At 39.3% G+C, this 27,094-nt stretch overlaps 1 protein-coding gene across 8 annotated transcripts in view; it reads left to right on the top strand.

Annotated features, from left to right (window-relative positions):
* Positions 1-27,094, top strand: part of chl1b (cell adhesion molecule L1-like b) — a 164,794-nt gene that overhangs the window by 100,575 nt on the left and 37,125 nt on the right. For 4 of the 8 annotated variants that reach the window (XM_079841179.1, XM_079841175.1, XM_079841176.1 and 1 more), the window contains exons 2-13: positions 716-909; positions 2,884-2,901; positions 6,050-6,158; positions 9,033-9,223; positions 9,741-9,863; positions 13,551-13,721; positions 14,007-14,051; positions 19,156-19,267; positions 21,136-21,320; positions 21,863-21,994; positions 22,359-22,502; positions 24,886-24,997. In XM_079841179.1, the coding sequence (XP_079697305.1) occupies positions 816-909; positions 2,884-2,901; positions 6,050-6,158; positions 9,033-9,223; positions 9,741-9,863; positions 13,551-13,721; positions 14,007-14,051; positions 19,156-19,267; positions 21,136-21,320; positions 21,863-21,994; positions 22,359-22,502; positions 24,886-24,997 (1,436 nt within the window). In that variant the 5' untranslated portion in view covers positions 716-815. The remainder of the gene's footprint in view (positions 1-715; positions 910-2,883; positions 2,902-6,049; positions 6,159-9,032; positions 9,224-9,740; positions 9,864-13,550; positions 13,722-14,006; positions 14,052-19,155; positions 19,268-21,135; positions 21,321-21,862; positions 21,995-22,358; positions 22,503-24,885; positions 24,998-27,094) is intronic. The other 4 variants (XM_079841181.1, XM_079841180.1, XM_079841182.1 and 1 more) reach the window with 1 other exon arrangement.

The raw sequence follows: 27,094 nt of genomic DNA, 5'->3' as shown, positions 1-27,094 counted from the left end.
TCCCTTACCACACATGACATCACAAGAGACAGCGCAAGAATGACTTTAATGGCAGAATACATGACATTTAACTCAAAGTTCATCCACTTAGTTATAACAAAGCAGCGTATTTCTAGATGCATATTAGGCACATCTGCAAGCTTTGTGATTTACAAGCCGTGTGGTTCTGCTCTCTCTACTGCATCCAGCTAATCAAAATCTGTCACTGTTAAAGTGCCATGAATTCATAATTCAGAATAATTTCAGGAACAGCTGCTGTGCATTACCATAACTGCAGGAGGGCTCCGTTTATTTTATTTTTTTAAGCTTTAATTCTCCATATTCAGCGTTAAGAAGGGGAAGAGGGGAAAAAAATGTGCCTGTCACACATACACCGACAAACAATTTACAGAAATACAATTCATGTCTCCGGGGACTCAAGAGATAGAGAGCTTTAATATGGAGATTCCTCTCACAGATGCATTTCAAGTAAATACAAGTTGGGATAGACATTGACGCAAGTTACTCAGCAGGAGACATGCAGAATACGTCTTTGTGTCTGCGCAGGTGACAGGGTTGTTTTTATATGTCATGTTGTGGGTCGACCGTGAGCGTATGGCTGTTCGGAAGCCTGTGTATTGTTTATTCACTCGTGAGTGTGCGTGTGTGTGGCAGTGATTTCTTGTTTGGAGTTGAAGTCTGGGTGCCAGTAAGAACTGTTTTGTGTTTTGTGCAGGTAGGAAGACCCCAGCCTGTGTTGGAGTGAGATGCACTGACTCCTGGCAAACTGCAGCATTCCCTGTCGTCCTCTGCTCACCTCCGAGGCTGTGGCAGTCATGCGGTTATTACGGAAAGTCCTCCTCCTTTTGGGCGCTTGCCTTAATATGAGCTGCAGGTATCAAACTAATGCCCTGGATATTCCATTTGATGGTAAGCTGAATAAATGACTTACTGCTCCATGTAGTATTTATTTAGTATGTTTCTGGTAATATGTCTTATCCTAGTTTATATATTTGATTATATTTTTAGTGCTTTTTCAGTTGTCGTTTGCCATGTGCACAATTTAGCCAGTTTTTCATGCTCTCTGGAAGAACACTGAGTTATGGAAGAATGTTTCCACCGCAGATTAAAAAATAAAAAGGAAATTGGCACTTCATATTTTCATTTCAACTTTATTTTCATAATTGCAACTTCATAGTACACAAATGACTTCATACATCTATTGCACCTTCACATCCCACAATTGAGACTTTCAAAATTGCTATTTCATATACCGTAATTATGACTTTATATTCTTATGATTTGTGGCTTTCTATATCACATTTTCAACATTATTTTTCACAAATGCAACTTCACATCTCACAAATGGAACTTCATATACAACAATTGAGACTTTCCATTTAAAAATTCCAAATTCATATCTCCACAAGTGCGAATTTATAACTCAATTTCTATTTAATACATCAATTGCGACTTCCCGTCTCACAAATGCAACTTCATATCACACAATTGAGACTTTCTATATCAAAATTCCAATTTCATATCTCCACAATTGTGACTTTATAACTCAATTTCCCTTTCATAAACAGCAATTCTGAATATCAATTGTGACTTTCTATATCACATTTCCGCCTCTTTTTCTCTGAATTTTCACTTCACATCTAAAAAATGTGATTATATTTCATATAAAGCAATTATGACTTCATATTTATATCATTTGTGAATTTTTATATCACATTTTCGCTTTATTTCTCACAATTGCAAATTTAAATCTCACAACTTTATTTTCATAATTGCAATTGCATATTACACAATTGTAACTTCACATTTCTATTGCAGCTTCATATTTTACAAATTCTACTTTATTTCTAACAACTGTGACTTCATATCACACAATTATAATCATTATAACTCAGTCCTAATTACAATTTCATATACAGCAACTACGCCTTCATATTCATATCAGTTGTGACTTTCTATATCACATTTTTGACTATATTTCTCACAAATGTGACTTCACATTTCACAAACGTGACTTTGTATCACAATTGCAACTTCATATTCCAGTTGCAACTTCATATCCAATAATTATGACTTTATTTCAGAATTGCTTCTTCATATTTCATACTTGTGACTTTATATCACATTTACAACTTTATCACAATAATGCAACTTCACATTCATAAATGTGACTTCATAAAGTATCACCATAATTGCAACTTTATATTCATATACACTCCAAATTACAAATGTACAGTACATCTCAGTTGGTCTTCATATCCCACAATTACACTTTACATCTCATAATTGTAACATATCCTACAATTACAAATGTATATCTCAATTGTGACTCCATATCACATAATTGTAACTTTATTTCTTATAATTGCAACTTAATTTCTCAGTTTTGAGTTTATATCTCGTAATTGTCTTCTTTTTTTTTTCTATCATAACATTTTATGTGACATTTTATATTTTAAATCTATAAAAAAGTTACTTGTTTTATTTTTTACTCTGGGAGGAAAACATGCTTCCATAGTGAGCACACTTCTCTTACAGCAAATCTGTTTGAAACTGGGTGGTTGTATGCAGGTTCACTCAAGCTGAGAGCAGGTATAATTTATTGCTAGGGCTGTTTCCATGGAAACCAGATAAAAGTGTATTTTGTTGATGTTAAATTATTCACAATATATCTTTAGGGCCTGAAAGATATCTTAGGGGAACACAACACTGTTCTTAATTTTTTTCTGTTCTACTTTTATTTAGTCAGTCATGAACCTGGATTTAATTGTTTGTTGACGATTCATTATTTGTTAGCAGTTCAACAGATGTCATATCTATGGTTCTAACAAATCCCTGCACATGTGTTTCTCTGTGTTCTCCCTGCTGCGGTGGATTTGTTAGTTTTAGCAAGCATAAACAGTAAGTTTGTAATGTCAAGCCATCCATAGAACTAGTTAACTTTCATCTGCAGAGGCCACTATCATCCATCAAACATCATATTTATATTTATTTGAAATTTCTGCAGAAAGGCAGGGCTGTGCTCTTTTGTTGGGGACGTTTACAATGAAGTACTGAGGCAGAGCTATGGTATCAGAGAGTGATATCATGGTACCTCATAATTACCATATTCAGTACTTGATGGTATTTTAAGAATACCATTTTACTTCCATGGTACATGGTCAATACATGGTACATGCCCCCCCATAAAAGCATATATATATATATATATAAAAAAAAAAAACATAGTACCATTGTGCTTTGTGAATTTAGTTAATTTGCATAGACAGAAACAAATCAAACACTGTTTTGTGGTTATGGTTAAAGGTTTAGTTTACCCTAAAATTAAAATTCTGTCACTAATTACTTACCATCAAGTCGTTTCAAACCCACAAGACCTACATTCATCTTTGGAACACAAATGAAGATCTTTTTGATCAAATCTGAGAGCTTTCAATCCCTCTGTTGACAGCTACGCAACTTCCACTTTGACACTTCAAAAAGTCAATAAAGAGATCGTAAATCTAATCCATATGAATTGAGCGGTTTAGTCCAAATTTTCTGAAGAATCTCGATCGCTTTATATGATGAACAGATTTAAATTAGGCTTTATTCACATATAAACTTTGATCAGTAAATACAAACCGAACCTGCTTGATGCGCGAGAACAAACCTCAATGGTTCTTGCAGAAGCTCAAACGCACACTGCATAACACAAGAATGAACCTCAATGGTTCTTGCGTAAGCTCAAACGTGCTGCGTAACACGTGAATGAACCTCATTGGTTCTCGAGGAAGCTCAAATGTGCCGTGTAACACGAGAATGAACCTCATTGGTTCTTGCAGAAGCTCAAACGTGATGCGTAACACAAGAATGAACCTCATTGGTTCTTGAGGAAGCTCAAACGTGCTGCGTAACACAAGAATGAACCTCATTGGTTCTTGAGGAAGCTCAAACGTGCTGCGTAACACAAGAATGAACCTCATTGGTTCTTGCAGAAGCTCAAACGTGCTGCGTAACACAAGAATGAACCTCACTGGTTCTTGAGGAAGCTCAAACGTGCTCCGTAACACAAGAATGAACCTCATTGGTTCTTGCAGAAGCTCAAACTTGCTGCGTAACACAAGAATGAACCTCATTGGTTCTTGAGGAAGCTCAAACGTGCTGCGTAACACAAGAATGAACCTCATTGGTTCTTGCAGAAGCTCAAACGTGCTGCGTAACACAAGAATGAACCTCACTGGTTCTTGAGGAAGCTCAAACGTGCTCCGTAACACAAGAATGAACCTCATTGGTTCTTGCAGAAGCTCAAACTTGCTGCGTAACACAAGAATGAACCTAATTGGTTCTTGTGGAAGCTTAAACGTGCTCCGTAACACAAGAATGAACCTCATTGGTTCTTGAGGAAGCTCAAACGTGCTGCGTAACACAAGAATGAACCTAATTGGTTCTTGTGGAAGCTCAAACGTGCTGCGTAACACAAGAATGAACCTCATTGGTTCTTGTGGAAGCTCAAACGTGCTGCGTAACACAAGAATGAACCTGACAAAATGTAAAAATGTGTACCTTGAATGCAATGTAAGTCGCTTTGGATAAAAGCATCTGCCAAATGCGTAAATGTATAATGCTTGGAAGAGACAGGACATTTATGTGAGATGGTGGTCCAGTGGGTTAAACCATGGAACTGATATGCAGAAGGTTGCTGGTTCGATCCCAGTGGTCACCACCAGTGTGTCCTTGAGCAAGGCACTTTACTCCATGTTGCTCCAGGGGGATTGTCCCTGCAATAAGGGCACTGTAAGTCGCTTTGGATAAAAGCGTCTGCCAAATGCATACATTTTTTTTTTTTTTTTTGTGGAAGGCTCAAACATGCTGCGTAACACGAGAATGAACCTCATTGGTTCTTGAGGAAGCTCAAACGTGCGGTGTAACACGAGAATGAACCTCATTGGTTCTTGAGGAAGCTCAAACGTGCTCCGTAACACGAGAATGAACCTCATTGGTTCTTGCGGAAGCTCAAACGTGCCGTGTAACACGAGAATGAACCTCATTGGTTCTTGAGGAAGCTCAAACGTGCTGCGTAACACGAGAATGAACCTCATTGGTTCTTGTGGAAGGCTCAAACGTGCTGCGTAACACGAGAATGAACCTCATTGGTTCTTGTGGAAGGCTCAAACGTGCTGCGTAACACGAGAATGAACCTCATTGGTTCTTGTGGAAGGCTCAAACGTGCTGCGTAACATGAGAATGAACCTCATTGGTTCTTGCGGAACCTCAAACGTGCTGCATAACACAAGAATGAACCTCATTGGTTCCTAGATTAATTTAATCTGTTCATCATATAAAGTGGACTAAACCGCTCAATTCATATGGATTATTTTTACGATCTCTTTATTAACTTTTTAAAAATCGTGAAAGAAAGTGCTTTCATCAAAAATATCTTCATTTGTGTTCCAAAGGTGCACGAAAGTCTTACATGTTTTGTAACGACATGAAGGTAAGTAATTAAATGACAGAATTAAAATTTTTGGCTGAACTAAAACCCTTTAAATCGTACATAAATTTGAATGAGAACGTTTACTCGTATCAAAGGATTTATTGGATTTTTACAGTATTTGTTGTGCATAGTGGAAAACCTCCAACAACAGAGCCAGCAAACCACTTTACATTTATCATAGTGTAACCCATACCGCCACTCCATCATGATTTTGATCATGCATATCCAATTTTACACTCAAACTGCATTAGCCATTAGTTTCTTCCTGTTCTAAACCACAAACAAACTCTCATTGACATTATTTGACCAGATCATTTGCCATTGCCTGATAACAACTCACTCTTGGCCAACAACACAATCAATGATTCGATATCTAATTATGTTCTCCAACAAACATTTTTTGTTTACCTTTAGTCTTGAATGCATTGATCAAAACAGCCGACCTGATTGTGGAAAATCATTACGATTGAACCAAAGCCATTTCATATCACCATTTGCTGCATGCAGGCTGCATGCTGCCATTTTCCTCGACTGTTTACTGAGCACTTTCTCTCTGGCTGTTTCTTTATCTAGTGGAGCAGCTTCCCACAATTACTGAGAAGTCGCCAGCTTCTCTGATCGCCTTCCCTTTCGAAGAGAGCTTCCCCATGAAGTGTGAGGCCACAGGAAACCCTGGACCGGAGTAAGCCTTATACATACACACTACCGTTCAAAAGTTTGAACTCAGTGAGATTATTTGAATGTTTTTCAAATAAGTCTCTGTAACACTTTAGTTTAATGGTCCGTCATTGATAGGTAACTATGCAGGACAAATGAGTAGTGCTACATTAACACTTCAGCTACTACTAACTAATATGGAAACAAGCTTAAAGGGATAGTTCACCCGAAAATATCCATATGTAAAAATGTATAAAGTAAAATATCTAGCTTCCGCCATACCGCCTTCCGTATTCAACTTATGAAGAAAGTGTAACTGACGCGACATAGGACATAGCGTAAGCATTTTGAACTGCAAGAGGCGTTACACTTGCTTTGCAAGTTGAATACGGAAGGAGGTCTGGCGGAAGCTAGATATTTTACTTTATAAAGTTTTAAATATGGATATTTTTCTTAAACCCATCGATTCGTTTCAGAAGGCCTAACCCCCTGGAGTAGTATGGATTACTTTTATAAAGGATGGATGCACTTTTTTGGGCTTCAAATTTTGGGGTCCCATTCACTGCCATTATAAAGCTTGGATTAGCCAGGACATTTTTTAATATAACTCCGATTGTATTCGTCTGAAAGAAGAATGTCATACACCTAGGATGGCTTGAGGTTGAGTAAATCATGGGGTAATTTTCATTTTTGGGTAAACTAACCCTTTTACTAACCAGTAAAGGCCTTTGCACACTGAGTCCGAAATTTGCTTGCAAAGTTTTCGCACGTCAAAAATAAATTCAACCTCACGTTATGTCAATCACGCTTGCACACTGCCTCCGAAACTTTCGTCCGTCGTTTCGTTCGATTTTCTGCATTTTTCGCATCCGTTTTTCCCATCTACAGTGCTGATGCCCAACCTAAAACTGCTGGCAATGGTGGTGAATGAATCGCCAGTGCTCATATATCTACAATTATATATACAAATATTATTGTATCAAAAATACTACAAATATGCACGTGCGGATCCATACCATGACATAGTGCAGTCTCTGTTCAGGATCAATTGATTCACAGAAATTGGTGGTCTTCTTTTTAATAGGTGGTCTTCTTTTTAATATGTGGCTTCAGTATCGCTAGCAAAGCATCAAACTGATCCACTGACATTCTAAAGTAAACTTTGAATCGGCCTGGATAATCCCGCAGCTCCTTGATAAGGAGGTGGAACTCTCCTTCCTCTCTACGTGGTCGCAGGAGTGGATGGACCCAATATTTCCTCTTTCTTTTTCTCTTTTTAAGAAGAGAGAGGACAAAAAGCATCTTCACTACTTGAAGACAGCATTTTGTATTGTTTTGCGTTTTTTTCCTTAACGCATTCATTAATACGCATCGGACTCAGTATGCAAGGTCTCTGTGCGTGACAAATTTTTTGGATCACGAATACGAAAAAATGCATGCGAAAATTTCGGACTGTGTGCAAAGGCCTTAAGTACTATCAAATTTAGGACTGAGATAGTTCCTTATTAGGTAATCAATAATTACTGAATGAGAATAGCCTCATTAAAAACTAGCAACCAACTATGACAAATTATAAAGAATTACCCATTAATTTCTAATCATAACATTATTGTGTGTCTGAGACGTAATCAGTAATCTTTTTTTACCAATTAGTGTTAGTCACTCTGCAGGAACTACTAATGATCTGGACCATTATTTTAAAATGTCCTAATTCCCACTGCAGAAGTCGTGATTACGAGCTTGTTGCATTCAAGTGCTTTGTTGTCGGACTGAACAGGAATCATGGAGGGCACCAGGTTTATTCCTGCATATTTATTGGGAAAATCTTATTAAAGCCACAATTATATTTAGTGTCCCATTCACTGATAACCATATAAACATTTACACTGCCATCTAGATATTCCGTTGGCTGACGATTCTGGAATTTCAGTCAAATACAGGCTAGTTTAACTAAAACAAACTAATAAATCATACCAGTCACTGCAGCTGTTCCCTCCATCTGGACAATTTGGGTATCAATATTATTCCCGAACTTCTCAATAGTAAACACGACATAAGAGGGCATTCATGTGCAGTTTTTACCTAGGAAACTCGTTTTTACAATAATTAAGATAGCACGTGAAGGCAGCATTAAATACACATTGTGTTGAACTAAATGACGAACAGCTGTGATGATGATTAGTATCCATGGGAACAGAAGATTGGCGGGTGATCCATGACAGGGAAACTAAAGATGAATGAGTCCAGATAACCGCCTGACAGGTGCCTTACCTTAGGGAGACCAGATGAAGATTGGAGCATATTATAATGTTTTTGGCGTCAGTGTTTTTTTTTCAGTATCGATCTGATTATAAAAATGTAATTAACTGAGTACAAAAGTTAATAATTGTTCAAAACTGATCAAATCGGTTCAGATTAAATCATGAGATCATAATAAGATCTTAATAAGAGTCCAAATAATCTTTTCATTTGTCTTCCTCTACGAACCGCTCGCTTGTGCTAGTTTTGATTTGAAAACTAGACCAGAGATGGATGGAACGACCTTCAGGAACGACCGCAGGAGCATCATCATGGTGCTCGCATGCTGGTTGATCAACACCACCAGCTATTTTTGCTGGATGAATAGTGCAGCTGTGCCAGATCAGCACCAAACCCTCATGGGCATTCAGCAGGGTAGCTAGATCATGGGTACCATGATAACAGCTCACAATACACGCAAAAACCACATCAGAAGCCCCCCACTGGCATTTCAAAGCCTCACTGAGTATTTGATGTCATTTCAAATTTGAAAAAATGAATGTGGAAATCCTCTTTGCATCCTTGTGCTGTTGCCATATTTCAAAGGATGCACACCGAGTGGTGTAATTTCATTTAATCACTGATCTTCTCTGTTTTTCAGATTCAGGTGGACAAAGAATGGTCAAGACTTTGATCCGTACCAGGACTCCAGATTGATAACATTAGATGATTCCGGAACATTCATCATTCCCAAGAATGGGAATCTCTCAGAATTCCAGGGAAATTATCGCTGCTTTGCGACCAACAAGTTAGGAACAGCCATGTCGGAAGAGATTGAATTCATTGTTCCCAGTGAGTAATGTACAACTTTGTGCCTTATGCTCTGTAACGACTCTTTCAGAATGATTTAGAGATCGGTGTCCAATGAAACAACCGCTCTGGTCCATAGTGGGATATCCATTTTACAAACCCTGGAGCTTTTCTTTCGCTTTCATCACAGTGCATTATGGACCATGAGGAGAGGGCTGGTGAAAAATGACTTTTCTCCTCTCTCTCCATCATTTTTTGACGTCACATTTCTCATTGTGTTCTGAAATACACCACATAAATCTCCAAAGATGTAACCAGGGCAAAGAGTCGTCAGTTACCAAACAAGACCGGTTTTCAATCACTCCTTCAGCACATATAGTTTCAGCAGCAGAATGATGTGTTATTGGCAGGTTTTTGGACTAAATTTGGGAAATTGGGATGAATAATCTCTTTCCTGGAATGCCTTAGGGGAGAAAGTCTGTCTTATACTGCCACCTAATGGTGATTTCATTTATAAAATGGTATCTAATGGCACATTTTTGCTTGTTACTCTCTGCAGATGTTCCGAAATTCCCTAAAGAGATCATTGATCCGATTGAGGTTATGGAAGGTCAGTCAGTCATTCTGGAGTGCGACCCACCTAAAGGAATCCCCCCACTGCAAATCTACTGGATGACAATGAGTAAGTTATTTGGGTTATTTTATTTTATTTGGGTTAAATTATTCTAAGGCACGTCCACATTCCGCTCACAGTGCATTTAGCGATCATCTGATGAATATTGCATATAGTTAAAATGATTGGCTGGCTTCTACTTCTGCCTCTAAACAATGAAAAAATGAACTACCTGTGCATTAAACGGCTTTATTGCACACCTTCCAGCCTATCAGAATCGAGTATTCAGACAGACTGTGGTATAATATTGAAATAATGTTTTACTTTTGGACAAACAAGCATGAGTAATAGTGGAAAATCTGGCGAAACTAAACTTTAATTATTAAAAAAAAAAGGATATTTTTGCATATACTATATATGATATTATTATTTAAAATGAAAAGGTTTTGTAATAATATTATGTAGCTGTGCTTGGAGTCAATTGTTTTATTGATTATAAGGCAATTAAACATGCCATATTTTGTGGACATCATTTTTGGAACAAATGAAAAACAAGATATAACCAACAAAATATTAATAACTGATTATGTTGTAGTCAGTGTATGCTTTATCTTGTGAGCATTTTGTTGTTGTTGCATAAATAAAACCTGTAGTTTTTTGCTTTTTAGCCAATTATCTTTGTCAGGGCTGGATTTCCTGAAACCTTCTTAACACTATGTCGTTCTTAAGTTATACCTTAAGGTGTACCTTAAAGGAACACTCCACTTTTTTGGAAAATAGGCTCATTTTCCAGCTCCCATAGAGTTAAACAGAGTTTTACCGTTTTTGAATCCATTCAGCCGATCTCCAGGACTGGCGGTAGAACTTTTAGCATAGCTTAGCATAGATCATTCCTCAAAAATTACGATGTTTTTCCTATTTAAAACTTTACTCTTCTGTAGTTACATCATGTACTAAGACCGGCAGAACATGAAAAGTTGTGATTTTCTAGGACGATATGGCTAGGAACTATACTCTCATTCCTACGTAATAATCAAGGAGCTTTGCAATGATATTACACAGCGCCTAGCTAGCCTGACGTCGTCATATTCAATTTCCAGTCAGAATTTGAGTCTGAGACCGCTCCATTGGGCTGTGATTATGGGGCGTGTTTCAACCGAACCAGGAAAGACCTCAATTGGATAGACCTACAACCAATCAGAGCAACGGAGCGACGCATAACGTTAGTTGTCAAATGTCAACAAAACTCAAGTCCGCGGATTTTTCCATGTCCGCGGGTTGAAGCGACCCCAATTATGTGATATACAGACCCAGGAATGCGAATTTTAGCAGGCAGCCCTACCAAAATAACACATATTTTACCCCCCAAATGCCTTTTTTTTTCCGGTGAACCCCCCCGAAAAAGCTATTGGGCTTGTTTTTGGCTAGTTTTGAGTAGCAATTGGGCGGGTTTTGTTTTAAAGACTTGGCAACCCTGTCTGCCTGCACACTGGAATAAGTAACGTTAGAAGAAAAAGATGAGTGTAAACGATCTTTGCCGGTGTTGTAAAAAAAGAATTTAAGGATACACAGAGTACTTACCAACACGATCATCATTTCTGAGAGAAATAGTAAAGGTGAATGCATATAGGAACAAGTTCTCCGTTTAGGATTAGAACAAATTCAACCCTAGCGCTCTTTGATGACGTGGATGATTACGTTACTGTTTATCATCTGTCCATCATCGTCTAAAGCCCGCCCTGACAATTTCATTGGTCCGAACAGTTTCTGTTCGGGCATAATTACTTCTCTATGGATGAAGTCCAGACCGAACTGCCCGAGTTAAAATGTTGTGGGCGGGGCTAAGTTCGGCTGGCATCCAGGCTAGCGCCTAGCCATATCGGTCTAGAAAATCGCAACTTTTCATTTTATGCCTGTCTTAGTACACGATGTAACTACAGAAGAGTCAAGTTTTAAATAGGAAAAATATCGAAACTCTTTTGTCATTTTTGAGCGAGATGCTAACGGTCTAATCAGATTCAATGGTCCATGCTAAGCTATGCTAAAAGTGCTACCGCCAGACCCGGAGATCGGCTGAATGGATTCAAAAGCGGTAAAACTCAACTGTTTAACTCTAGGGGAGCTGGAAAATGAGCCTATTTTCAAAAAAAGTGGAGAGTTCCTTTAATGTTAATATGTGTTTCCCGAAACGATCTTAGTTAAGTATGGCTTCTGTAAGTCATTTGTTCATAAGGTTGGTCTGGATCACTCTTAGCTATAAATTATCACTATTGACAGTTCATATATTGCTAATTGAATGCAAATAATTGTCATTACACTGATGGTTGTTAGCTTTTTAATTATATTTTCCAATGGTATATCAGCTGGCAGACCGAATAGTTGTGCTAAATCAAAGATGGCGCCGTCCGCGGAGCCAATTTCTATGTGCAAACATCATCCGTGAAAACTTTAGTCCCCTGGCTACCATGTAAGAAGCTGGAATTCAAAATAAATTTTGCCTGCCACGGCAGCAAATTCAGCAGCTTTTAGATCTTGTTGGTCCGACTGGCAGCTCTCCTTTTCTTTCTTTTATTCTCGCTATAGTAGCTGTTGATTATGTTTTGCGTGTTGCGCTTTTATTGAGTAGGTCATCCAATAACAGAAAGTGATTTACACCTAATGTGTAATGCGGGCAATCAGCTCTGGTTGTGGAGTAAATTAATACTATGGAAAAATATATTATGATAGGCCTAATATAAATGGCATAGGCATAATGCCAGTTAGTGTAGTGGGTTGATGCATGATACGTTTAAGCATGAGAGGTTGCGGGTTCGCACAATCATTTCAAAATTATTACAAATATCCATGGTTGGATTTAGTTTGCAATTTGGATTATGTTTATAAGATCTCACGAGTCCTGATTAATGCAATTTCAACTATTTCTGAAGTGCTTCTATTCTAAAGAACACCGCTTTCTCACATAACGCAGTTAAACAGCGCCTGATAGAGTGAATAATCGATTTTTGAGCCATTGATAAACCAATTCAGCATCACCGCCACGGACAGAACCTGCTAACGTTGCACTTAAGAAGGTATACCTTAAGCAACCTCCAAAGATATAGTTCGGGGAACACGCCTAGTAATGGTATAACTTTCGTTAAGTTATACCTTTAGAGTCTTTGTAGCGCGCTAAGAGACAAAGTTATCGGGAAATGCAGCCCTGATCTTTGACTTTGACATCTTTGTTGTTCTTTCCTCATATTTCAAATATTTAAATAATATCAAAAACATGTTCATCGTAGTTTGATGGTTCAATCGAACTTGTAGGGTCATTAAAAACAAATATCCCCTCATTAAAGTACTCATACACTCTAAAAAAAAAAAGGTTCTATATGGCACCAAATATGGTTATTCATCGTAATCATGGATTAACCACTTTTGGTGCTATATAGCACCGTATCTTAATATGTTCTGTATATGGTAGCGGTGCTATATAGCACCTTAGTTAGCGGAGCTATATAGCACTTTAGTCAAAGAACTGGTGAAGAACCTCTGAAGAACTGCTGAATAACCACTGAAGCACCAAAATTGGTGCTATATAGCACTTAAAAAGGTTCCCCTATGATTAAGAGCCAAGAACCATTTTTTGGTGCCATATAGAACCTTTTTTTGTAGAGTGTATTATTACTATATATCATTCTTACTGAGCTGTTTTGTGTTTTGAGTGTTTTGAGCCTTAATAAATGCTGTTTTCTCCTTTTCTGTAAAACATAACAGGTCTAGAGCACATCGAGCAGGACGAAAGAGTATCAGTGGGTCTGAATGGGAACCTGTACTTCTCAAACGCCATTGAGACGGACAGCCGCAGAGACTACTGCTGCTTTGCTGCCTTCCCGAGCATACGAACCATCGTCCAGAAAAATGCCATGTCTGTCGTGGTCAAAAGCAGTACGTTAAAATACTAATTTTCAAGAGTTTGATTGCATAATGTGGTCATTTCTTTACATGACCAGCATTGTTTTATACATGCCAGCCATGTGCATCTAATTGACATCTCCAGTGTTGCATGTAGTCAATCTCCAAGCGCTTGCTGGACCTCAGCAAATCAGCTTGGTAGATATTGATACTTCCTGTGATGACTTGTTGGTGTATTTCACATCCATATTATATATCGTTTTAGTTGTTTTTGCATTGCCACACATATTTTTATTTGTCTCCATTTCTTCATCCAAGACAAGTTAATGAAGGACTCAGTCTCTGGTAGCGGCAGAGGTTATGGTGAGTGACATTCATTAGAGATGCTACATGGGCGTAGAGCAGCGCCTTTGTTTTTAATTAGTTTTGATGAATTATCTCATTCCATGTCACATCATACTTGCTTACTCTTTAGCCTACATTTGCAAATTGTCTAAGGTTACGTATGTAACCTCTGTTCCGTGAGAAGAGGGAACGAGCGCTGCGTCTAGCTGACGCTATGGGGAACACCCTCGGCGTGACTGGTGTCTGAAGCTACTATCGAATCACGGCAAAGTCTTTGACCGACGTCAGCCCATGACGTCATCATCGTGCGACCCGGAAGTATAAAAGGGCGCCGTGCCAACACATACACATCTTCTCGTCTGAAGGGACTGTATGGCAGATAGGCCCTGAAGCATGGCAACGCGACGCAGCGCTCGTTCCCTGTTCTCAGGGAACAGAGGTTACATACGTAACCTTAGACGTTCCCTTTCGAAAGGGAACTCTCGCTGCGTCTAGCTGACGCTATGGGGAACGATATACCAACGCCGCCATGCTGAGGGGAGTGTCTGCCTCTTGGCAGTGACAACTGTCAACACAAGTAATTCCACTGAAAAACCTGAGCGACTCCCCCTCAGGTCACACTGGGCTGACAGTGACAGCACTCCCTACGGTCATAGCCCAAGCTATGCAACTAAACGGAACCCTAGCGCACTGCGCGGGGTTCCATCTAGACAGCTCGAAGGACCGGGACCACTACTTCCAAAGAAGGGGTCCCTTTAAGGGAATGTGGCTAGGGGACCCGAAGGAACCCCAGCCAGTCACTACTCGGGGAAACCAGTTCTCCCGAGTGCCACCAGGGAGGCCTGACCTGGTGCCCTAAGTGTTATGGACACTTCGGTTTAGCCAACCCTGTCTGTTCAAAAACAGAGCCTCTGGATGGTGCCCAGGGGGCATCCAATCTAAGGGACTGAAAAAACTGGCAGTCCTACTTAGCCCGGAACTCAGAGACGGGTTATCAAAGAGAGCAATACTCAGCGTAGCGCTTTAGAACCCTTGCTAGCGAGGGGAGTCTGCCTGCTCAAATCAAGGATCTACCAGGTGCTTGTGTTTCAAAGCAATAGGGAGGCCGAAAGGGCCTAAGGACTGATCTAACAGGGAGTTCTCATGAGAGGCCTACGACCGTCTGACCAGGCTCAGGCGGCTGAGTGCTCATAGACGACCCTCATTGAGGGGAGCAGCTGAACCTGCCTGGCGGGTAACCTCCAGCTGTAGGCCCAACTACCACAAATTCTCCACAGAGAACTGGTAATCAAGAAGTGCCTAGCTCAGGAACTTCACCTTCCAGGAGGCCCTGTGGGCCTACTACTTGATAGCGGGTTTTCCAGGGAGGCCTATAGAGGCCTACTACCTAACAGCAAGCCATGCTGGCAACCCGAGCATCTCCTCAGGGAGGCCTAGTGAGGCCTACTACCTGACAGCAATACCGCCAATTTTCAGAGCGTTCAAGCTCACTTCCAGGGAGGCCTAGTGAGGCCTACTACCTGCCTTTAGCGAAGCATAGTCCCTTGCTGAAGTTACTCTTATTTTCTCAAGGAGGCCTAATGGAGGCCTACTACTTGACAGTCAAGCTACGCAGGCTAGTCGAGCATCCTGATTAAGGAACTCGCCCTCAAGGGAGGCCTATTGAGGCCTACTACCTGATAACCAGCCTTTAGGGAGGCCTGGAGAGGCCTGCTACCTGTTTGCAATTCGTGCTAACTGTATCAAATGACTGGATCCCAGGAACGCCTTAGGGAGGCCTGATGGGGCCTACTACCTCGTTCGAGTGACCACAACCTGGGAGCTCACCCTCAGGGAGGTCTATTGAGGCCTACTACTCGACAGTCAAGCTACGCAGGCTATTCGAGCATCCTGTTTAAGGAACTCGCTCTCAAGGGAGGCCTATTGAGGCCTACTTCCTGATAATCAGCCTTTAGGGAGGCCTGGAGAGGCCTGCTACCTGTTTGCAATTCGTGCTAACTGTATCAAATGACTGGATCCCTGGAACGCCTTAGGGAGGCCTGATGGGGCCTACTACCTCGTTTGAGTGACCACAACCTGGGAGCTCACCCTCAGGGAGGCCTATTGAGGCCTACTAGTCGACAGTCAAGCTACGCAGGCTATCCGAGCATCCTGATTAAGGAACTCGCTCTCAAGGGAGGCCTATTGAGGCCTACTACCTGATAATCAGCCTTTAGGGAGGCCTGGAGAGGCCTGCTACCTGTTTGCAATTCGTGCTTAACTGTTTTAGATGACTGGATCCCAGGAACACCTTAGGGAGGCCTGATGGGGCCTACTACCTTGTTCGAGTCAGGGAGGCCTAGTAAGGTCTTAGAGTTAACAGCAGGCCTTCAGGGAGGCCTGATGAGGCCTACAACCTGCCTCTGGTAGTGATCACAACCTGAGAGCTCACCCTCAGGGAGGCCTAGTAAGGCCTTACCACTAACAGCGGGCCTTCAGGGAGGCCTGATGAGGCCTACAACCTGATAGCCGCCAGGCTAGCTGTCCCGATGCGCACATCGGTACATACCTCCAGTGAGGCCTGCTTGAGGCCTTCTCACTGAAAATGCGCTTTGTTCAAGAGGCCTACTGAGGCCTACAATTGACAGCCGACCTTCAGGAGAGCGTATTTGCCCCTTTTTAAGCTAGGCTAGTAGTACCTTGATGCCTCAGCATTGGCACCTGCCTTACTAGAGGCCTGATAAGGCCTACCACTGTCACCGTACTCTTGAAAACGGTGCAATCCTTCCTGCTAACTGGGACAGACTTTTTTTTTTTTTTTTGCAAAATGTGGGTTGTAGTAATATTAGACCCTACGGCTCGTCTTCATGGAGGCCTGCTGAGGCCTAACACATGATAGCTACCCATTACTATGGGGACCCGTTCCAGGGAGGCTTGTAAAAGCCTACAAGCTGTACGAGTTTCGCAAAAACGAGAAATTACTGCCAGACAAACAAACTGACTGCTACTTAAACCAACGACTCTCAATGAGAGGAGGCCTCCGATCTAAGTGGTGCACAACCAAAGGTGACGGTGCCTCAGCAACGCGCCTCCTTCATCCACATCCCAACTGACGCCGCAGCGCTCAGTCGTAACAGAGACAAACTAATCTAACCTGCAGTGGCTAATCCAACCTGCAAACTAATCCAACCTGCAACCTGCCCTGGGGGGGGTTACGAGAGGAGAGGAGACGCTAGCCCTCTAGCCCCCTTACGAGAGGAGACGCTAGCCCTCTGGTCCTGCCTACGGTCCTCAGACCGTGAAGGACCAGGTCCCGCCTGCCTGGGTGGGGGCGCGGATCTCAGCGGTATGCATGTCTAAATGCCGCTGAGCGCACCTTCGCCTCCCCGAACTTTCCAACCACCGCCTCAACGGAGGTGCTGAAAAGTTCAGTAGGCGAAACCGGCGAATCGAGGAGAAAGCACTTCTCTTTCTCCCCGATATCAGCCAGGCTCAGCCACAGATGCCTCTCCGTGACCACCATAGCCGCCATAGAGCGGCCGATAGCAGCAGCAGTCTGCTTGGTGGCCCGGAGAAAAAGATCTGTGGTGCGGCGCAGCTCAGCAACCGCCTCAGGGGACAGCCCGGCCCCCCTGGTCGAGATCCTCCAGCAGGTCCGCCTGGTACGCCTGAAACACCGCCATGGTGTGAAAAGCAGCACCAGCCTGACCTGCTGCCGTGTATGCCCCTGCCATTAAAGCACAACGTGATTTAGAGATGCAGAGTTTGAGCTCTCAGTGTTGATACCCACGAAACGCGAGAAAAGTTCGCAAACTTTCCTCGCCAGTCGGTAGCCTCAACACATATCCATATTCCCCTATCCCCTCGACATCAGCGAAGTTAAAACGCTGATGTTGATGAATATTGGGTCGAATATGGATTCTTCCATGCCCTCTCGATCTCTGTAAGAAGATCAAGAAGGAATGGAAGGCTCATCTGAGCTGATGGTTTATGGCCAAGGAGAAATCGATCGTGCAATCTACCACGAGCAATCTCTCCTCTAACGCACCAACATGGCAGCCGCAGCCTGCCTGCAGTACGTTCCATAACATTCATCAGCTCAGCATACACGGTCAAGGTGGCTGAGAGGATTCATACCACTCTCACCAGCCATCCCTAAGAGCACTTGCTGTTTAGTCTCGTTAGCCGCCAGATCGTCGCAACGATCGGCGGGCTGCATCTGAGAACCCATGATGTATGCCAACGCTCAGCCTCAGCGTGAGCGGGACAGCATCATGCAGTCCCAGATGCCAAACTCTCTTCCCTCAGGAAAAAAGCCAGACTAGAGTGGAGCGATCTCAGATTGAAAACCGCTCACACTCACACACAAACAACTTCAAATGAACTTGACTGTGCATGCTCTTGATCCCAGGCAGTAAATACACACTCGTGTGTATTAATAATTGAATTTGTTTTACCTTAACTCGTATAGCAGTTCAAACAGACAGTCCCTGAAGACGAGAAAGATGTGTATGTGTTGGCACGGCACCCTTTTATACTTCCGGGTCGCACGATGATGACGTCATGGGCTGACGTCGGTCAAAGACTTTGCCGTGATTCGATAGTAGCTTCAGACACCAGTCACGCCGAGGGCGTTCCCCATAGCGTCAGCTAGACGCAGCGAGAGTTCCCTTTCGAAAGGGAACTCAAAGGTTTTGTTTGATCAACTGATGGAAATAATTCATAGGTTCATTCATAACCTATTCTCTGTACTGGATCACGAGTGTATTTTTTGTATGTTAAAATACTTCCTTAAATTATTCATTAATGTAAAACAGTTGCGGTTCTGTTTGCTGATACTTGGGCTGCAGAAATTAAAGGATTTAAATCTATTATTATATTATATTATATTATATTATATTATATTATATTATATTATATTATATTATATTATATTATATTATTATATTATATTATATTATATTATATTATATTAATTATATTATATTATATTATATTATATTATATTATATTATATTATATTATATTATATTATATTATATTATATTAATTATATTATATTATAATATGTTATATTATATTATGCATATGTATCTATTATATCATCTTTTCACTATTATATCATCTTTTCACCATTATAAAGCAAACTCTCTGTTGGAGAGGAAGCCCCGTCTACTGACGCCCACAGGAATGGAGTCACATACATCTCTGGTGAAAGGCGAAGATCTTCAGTTGGAGTGTATTGCAGAGGGGTTGTAAGTGTCATTGTCTAATTCACTTTATTAATTCAGTTGATTTGTACATCTAATTAAGAGCATGGCATTCTTTTCAATTACACCACTTGAAATGCATTTGAAATCGAGTGGGAATGCTTAAATGTCTATAATATTTTATAAAGCATTTTTATTGAGAGCATTTAGCATACATTGTTATATGTTATATATACTGTCTATTTCATCACCAAATATATATATATAATATTGGATAATAAAAATGATTATTATTATCCAGCTATATATACACTGATCAGGCATAACATTATGACCGACCACATTCCTAATATTGTGTTGGTCCCCCTTTTGCAGCCCCATACGCAACAAACTGCGATGCACTGTGTATTCTGACACCTTTCTATCAGAACCAGCATTAACTTCTTGAGCAATTTGAGCTACAGTAGCTTCTCTTTTTGATCGGACCACATGGGCCAGCCTTTGCTCCCCACGTGCATCAATGAGCCTTGGCCGCCCATGACACTGTTGCCGGTTCACTGCTGTTCCTTCCTTGGAGCACTTTTGATAGATACTGACCTCTGCAGACCGGGAACACCCCACAAGAGCTGCGGTTTTGGAGATTTTCTGACCCAGTCGTCTAGCCATCACAATTTGGCCCTTGTCAAACTCGCTCAAATCCTTAAGCTTGCCCATTTTTCCTGCTTCTAACACATCAACTTTGAGGACAACATGTTTACTTGCTGCCTAATATATCCCACCCACTAGCAGGTGACGTGATGATGTTAACACTTTAGAATAATGGTCGTTAGTTAACATTAGTTAATGTATTAACTAACATGAACTAACCATGAGCAGTACATTTGTTACTGTATTTGTTCATCTTTGTTAACGTTAGTTAATATAAATACAGCTGTTCATGGTTTGTTCATGTTAGTTCACAGTGCATTAACTAATGTTAACAAGATTTTAATAATGCATTAGTAAATGTTGAAAATGAAATTAACATTAACAAAGATTAATAAACGCTTTATAAATGCAGTTCATTATTAGTTAATGTTAACTAATGTAGTTAACTAACGTTAACTAATGACCATTATTCTAAAGTGTTACCGAGACATAATGTTATGCCTGATCGGTGTCTGTCTGTCTGTCTATCTATCTATCTATCTATCTATCTATCTATCTATCTATCTATCTATCTATCTATCTATCTATCTATCTATCTATCTATCTATCTATCTATCTATCTATCTATCTATCTATCTATCTATCTATCTATCTATCTATCTATCTATCTATCTATCTATCTATCTATCTATCTATCTATCTATCTATCTATCTATCTATCTATCTATCTATCTATCTATCTATCTATCTATCTATCTATCTATCTATCTATCTATCTATCTATCTATCTATCTATCTATCTATCTATCTATCTATCTATCTATCTATCTATCTATCTATCTATCTATCTATCTATCTATCTATCTATCTATCTATCTATCTATCTATCTATCTATCTATCTATCTATCTATCTATCTATCTATCTATCTATCCAGCTTACAGGTTCGGCTTACACTATGGCTAGGTTCTTTCAAAGTTATCAACAAACGTGTTCCCAGTATACATTCTGGTCTTTAGTACGTTTGCAACACACTCGCTCAAATATTTTATTTATATATTGTTACATAGAACATTCAAAAGTTATGTTCCCATTCCCAAGAAAAACATTTAAAAAACGGGACGTTTTGAATGTTCAGAAAATTCAAAAATAATGTTTTCATAACTTCATGGGAACATTAGCATAACATTAATGGAACATATTTATGTTAGCTGGATAGACTCTATAAAAATGATTGCTAGCTCATCACTGCCATCTGTCTTTCAGCCCCACTCCGAAGGTGGAGTGGGTTAAAGTAGGCTTCAACAAGCTTTCAGAAAAGACCAAGGTGGAGAGTCATGGGAAGTTGTTCACCATAGAGATGGTGAATGAGGAGGACGAAGGGAAATATATGTGCAAAGCCAAAAATCCCCTTGGAGAGGTTGTGCATTATTTTTATGTTACAGTGGAGGGTGAGTCACATTATTTAATCTCATAATATAACCACAGTAAATGTGCCAGTGTGGCTTTATAAATGGTTTCATATCATGAATGCATGAGCAGTCTCTCCTAGTGGTAAAAGAGCGCCATCTTCTGTCCAAAGACAAAAAGTGCTTGCAGAACTGATTCAATGCTATAAAAAGAGTCCTACTATAATACGCATTGCTTACTTACCACACAATGGACAATTATGCTGTCATAACAGATTACTGTTCATATTTGAGTATTTATAATAAGTTTGTATTTAGTTTTATGTATTTTCATCATGTATACTGTCAGGGTAAACGCCACATTGAAAAAAAATGACAGATAAAATGAGGCTGTGAGGGACAGATATATCATTAATAGTATATTTTCAAGCAGCAAGCATGGTCAGGGCACACACACACACACACACCATCTTCGCCTTTAACAGCTGTTTGTGTTCAAACAACAATGTTAGGAAATATCTGACTGCTCATGTCATGTGTGATAATACGTTGTTTTACATGACTCTATTCTCTTGCATGAACAGAGCCTCCTGAGTTTGAGATTGAACCTCAAAGCCAGTTGGGGACGATTGGAGCGGATGTGATGATCAAGTGTGTAGTGAAAGGAAAACCTCAACCTAGTGTTGCATGGAGAGTCAACGGCCAACCGTTGAACGGTAAACATTCCTATTTTTTTCTGTTTCAAATTACTGAACAACCATCCTTTAACAAAATACAATTTAGATCATATTGATTCAGAATGATTGTGCCTACTAACTTCAGACATTTGATTTTGATAGATGGTATTATAATTTATAACATATAAATATGTGAATCAAAGCGGCAATTATAACTTTGTTAATGACCTGTCAAGCATTGTTTGATGCAACAATGTGTATTAATGAAAATTATAATTAAGTGTCAATGGGTGTTAATGGGTGCGTGGAACATATTTAATCATTTTTGTAATATTTGATCATTTTCATATATCCTGTTATACACTGTTTTAACAAAACATTTGACCCACATTTTCTATTTCAGAGGTCCCAGTATCCAACAGGAAAATTTTGAAAGATGGCACCATTTCCATCCATAACGCAAACCCAGGAAACAGCGCTGTTTACCAGTGTGAGGCTGCAAACAGACACGGCACCATCCTAGCCAATGCCAACATCATGATTATGAGTAAGTAAACTGTACTCAGCTGTGCGGTATATTAAATGGATTTTCATTCAAATTAAATATGATGTCTTCCCATTTTGAGATTGACCATGATCGAATAATGTGATCAGTGTCGTGCACAGACCTCCGCTGGGGCAGGGGTAACATCATATATGCATACGACCGAAAGGGTACTTTAATATTAGATTAACAATTAACAGGGCAGGGGCTCAAGCCCTGTAGCAGCAACAGAAATGTTCCCAATGTGAATACAAAGAATCTGTAGCCTGTTTTTATACCGCATCAATTACATACACTTTATTTGTGCCTGATCTGCTTGACTTAAGCAGTGGGAATCTGCCATGTTCGCTCTCTATGAAGTCCATTACATCAGGGTTTGCTATTGCTGCGACCTCATGTGAGTGACAGGTTGAACAAAATATTATTTATTAGACATAAAACCTGACGGAGTTGACGTCTGACAGAGTTGACAAAATGTTTTATTTTTTCACCTTAACCACATGTTGTACAGTGGAGCACTTTAGTTTTTTTTCCCCTCAGTTTTTCCTCAACATTTGATATGTTTTTTCCTTCATAAACATATCAAAAATGCATTTGATTTACAGAAACTATTACACCGAGATGACGGGGTTGACATCTTAAAGCTCTGACTGCAGAGACTTCAGCTTTGTTTGTATAAAATATAAAATATAACACTTTCAGGACTACGTGTCCTACTGTGAGATCCACAGTGAGCAGGAAATAAGAAAGGGGTCCTCAGAGTTAAAGATGACCATGACATTGACTGATTTAATCAGAATTATAAAAAAAAATCCAGACGCAGTTGACGCAAAATGAGGCCACAACTTTGATAGCATTTTTTATGGAAAATATAATGCAACATTTACTTTTCGTATTGTTTGATATATTACAGATTTCTGCCCTTCAATTTAAGTGTCATTTTTTTTAACCCTCTGGTGCTCTTCGGTCATTTCTGACCGGAAAATTTTCTGTTTTGAAATGTTAAAAATCGAGCAAGCTAAGTGGTCGTAAAAAAAAATACTCCCACTTGTGCTCTTCGGTCAAAAATGACACCATAGGAAATGAATGGGAAATCTGCAAAAAACACAAATTCACAGAAAAAAATCTATATTTCTAACAAACAAAAAACAACAACTTTATAATAAATAGACCATAATTATTGCATAAATATTAAAAAATACCATCAAATAATCTCAAAATACAAAATTAAAAAGAAAAAAATATTATTGAAGAAAAATAAATTGCATTGGTTTTACTGGGGTGGAGGAAGTTTAATTTTTAGGTGTCCGGTCACTTATGACCAGGAAGACAACCAATGCAACCCATAAACGAAGAGCACCAGAGGGTTAAACACATTGTTTGGCAGTTTTACACTGTGACCTCATTCTAGGGACATGTTAAATTACATATATTTTCCAAGTATAGAGCATGTATTTAAAATAATAATAATGAAATTATTTAAAAATAAGAGCAATGAATGTCCTGAGGATCCAGATTTCCTTTAGATTTAACTTTTAAGGATCTTTATTTTTATTAATTTCATTATTTTTTACATAAATAGGACTTTTGTGTGTAGGATGTGTTTTGTCTCTTATTTGAAGAATCAGTGAGATAATATATTATATAAAAATTTCGGACTACTATTCATACAAACGTCAGGCTTTAGCTTACAGTGTTCAGTGCAGTTCAGAGTACAGCAAAACATTTTAAGCACGGCCTGCACCCATTTAGAAGAGACCAATCCAGAAGTGCCTACTATGGGATATTCATGGGTTCATTCAGTCTTGGCCAAAAATCTCATAAAACAACCATGGTGTTGCCTGGCTGTGAACTAGCATCTGTTTTTTTGTTGGTGTGGACAGGGCCATAAGCAGAGGTGTGATATGGAAGGTGGACGGCCCTCGGGCTTGTTAAGAGAGCGGAAGGTCCTCATGATAGCACACAGGCTTTAGGGCGGAGCTGTTCTGTCGGTTCTGATCTCCAGACACACTCTCCCTCAGGCAGCCAGGCGCTTTTATGTGCGGACAATTTCGCCTTCCTCCATTCATATTCAGTTGCTCTTACCAAAGCATGTGTTGCTTTCATCTGCGCGATAAAATAAGCTGCTAAGGATCCTTACTTTTAAAACAAAATATGAAAAGGAAAAATGAAATTAAACAAAGAAGAAAGATAAAAAACATAAATCTCAACTCTCTCTCTCTAACCCTGCAAACCCCTTGATAGAACAGGAAGCTGCTTTTCCAAGGACAAGGACCTTTTTTTACTTAACTGATAACAACGTGCATCACAAGACAAGAGATAAAGGGACTAATCCAATCGTGTTTTGTCATGTTTAATGGTGCAATGCTGATAACTTTCTCCCCAGACATCCAGCCCCTGATCTTAACAGAGAATAATCTGCAATATATGGCAGTGGAGGGGAAAGGTGTGGTCATGCACTGTAAGGTCTTCAGCTCGCCAACCGCCAGTATTACGTGGTGAGTAGAGCCTGCTGTAGTGGAAGTAATTGTACAGGCCAGCAGAGGGCAGCACAGCTCTGGAGGTTTACCGCTGCAGTAATAGAGCGTCTTTTATGTGGTTTTGCACTGGTGGAGCAGTTTACTCAAGGGTGGGGCCCTCAGGCTGTGTTCAGCACTGTTATAATGAGGTAAACTACTCGTGTGGATCTGTAAATATGCTACTGTTAAGTTCAAGCAATTACAGTAACAGCAGAAGTGTTGACTGTGGTGACATAAGAGAAAGCAAAGTGGAAATTTCAGCAGCCTTTACTTCAATATATATTAGAAATCATTCTAATATGCTGATTTGGTGCTTAATATGCATTTCTTTCTTTTTTTTCATTGGATTATTTGATGAATAGAAAGTCAAAAAGTACAGCATTTATTTGGAATATAAATCTTTTTTAAACATTATTGATGTCTTTGATGAATTTTATGCATCCTTGCCAAATAAGTGTTGATTCCTTTCAGAAAAAAAAAAAAAAAAAAAAAAAAAAAAAAAATATATATATATATATATATATATATATATATATATATATATATATATATATATATATATATATATATATATATATATATATATATATATATATATATATATATATATATAAATATATATATATATATATATATTTACTGTGGCATGAAAATGTATGTGAACCGCTTGCAGAATCTATGAAAATGGGAATAATTTAATTAAATAAGAGGGATAATACAAAATGCATGTTATTTTTTATTTAGTACTGTCCTGAATAAGATATTTTACATATAAAATGTTTACATATAGTCCACAAGACAAAAAAAACAGCTGAATTTATTCAAATAACCCTGATAAAAAGTTTATGAACCATTGATTCTCAGTGCTGTGTCGTTCCCTGGATGATCCACGGCTGTTTTTTTGTTTTGTGATGGTTGTTCATGAGTCCCTTGTTTGTCCTGAGCAGTTAAACTGCCAAATGTTCTTCAGAAAAATCCTCCAGGTCCTGCACATTCTTCAGTTTTCCAGCCTCTTTTTCATATTAGAACCCTCTCCAGCAATGACTGTATGATTTTAAGATCCATCTTTTCACACTGAGGACAATTAAGGGACTCAAACACAACTACTAAAAAAGGTTCAAACATTCACTGATGCTCCAGAAGGAAGCACAATGCATTAAGAGCCGTGGGGTGAAAACTTTTGAACAGGATGAACAGAAGATACTTGCATGTTTCCCGGAAGAAAAATTAAGTACAATTTACCTTGATTTTCAAATTCAATAGGTTTTCACCCCCCGGCTCTTAATACATTGTGTTTCCTTGTGAAAATCTCATTTTCTCAGCAGTTCACATACTTTTTCATGCCACTGTATATATATATATACACCCTGAAGAGGATTTTTATATGCATTTGTTTCCCTTCTTTTGGCATTTTTCAGAAGTATGTGTGATTCATGTAAAAGCATAAATTTCTAATTGATTAGATATACTCTGGGGAAAAAAATCATTTCAATTAATTAATCTATGACGTTTCTCTTCAAACTATGTAACATTCAAAATATCTTGGAGTGAAATCTTACAGAATTGCAAAATAATGTCCTTAGCTTATAAGTGCCATTACACCATACAACATAACTTAACAACATAACCTCTATGATTTTGTCCATAACATGACAAGCATGACAAAGCATAAACTTAATACTAAAATACTGTTTCAAGTTTTTTTTTTCTTCAGTGAAACCATGATCATTTAATTTCAATCGAAGTGAAATTTAAAGTTTAAATTTTAAAATTACCCCAAAATGTACTCTCCCTCAAGCTATCCTAGGTGTATATGACTTTCTTCTTTCTGATGAACACAATCAGAGTAATATTAATAAATATCCTGACGCTTCCAAGCTTTATAATGGCCCATGAGTTTGAAGCTCAAAAAAGTGTAATGAAGAAAGTGTAACGCCTCTCGCATTTCAAAACGCTTACGCTACATCCGACGTCACGCTTTTTTCGTAAGTTGAAAACGGAAGGTGGTCTGGCGGTAGCTAGATATTTTTCTTTCCAACGTGTTAAATATGGATATTTTACTTACACAAGCACATC

The sequence above is a fragment of the Gobio gobio genome (genome assembly GCF_949357685.1).
Source record: "Gobio gobio genome assembly, chromosome: 17".
Taxonomy (NCBI): domain Eukaryota; kingdom Metazoa; phylum Chordata; class Actinopteri; order Cypriniformes; family Gobionidae; genus Gobio; species Gobio gobio.
This window is presented reverse-complemented; position numbering and strand designations above follow the sequence as displayed.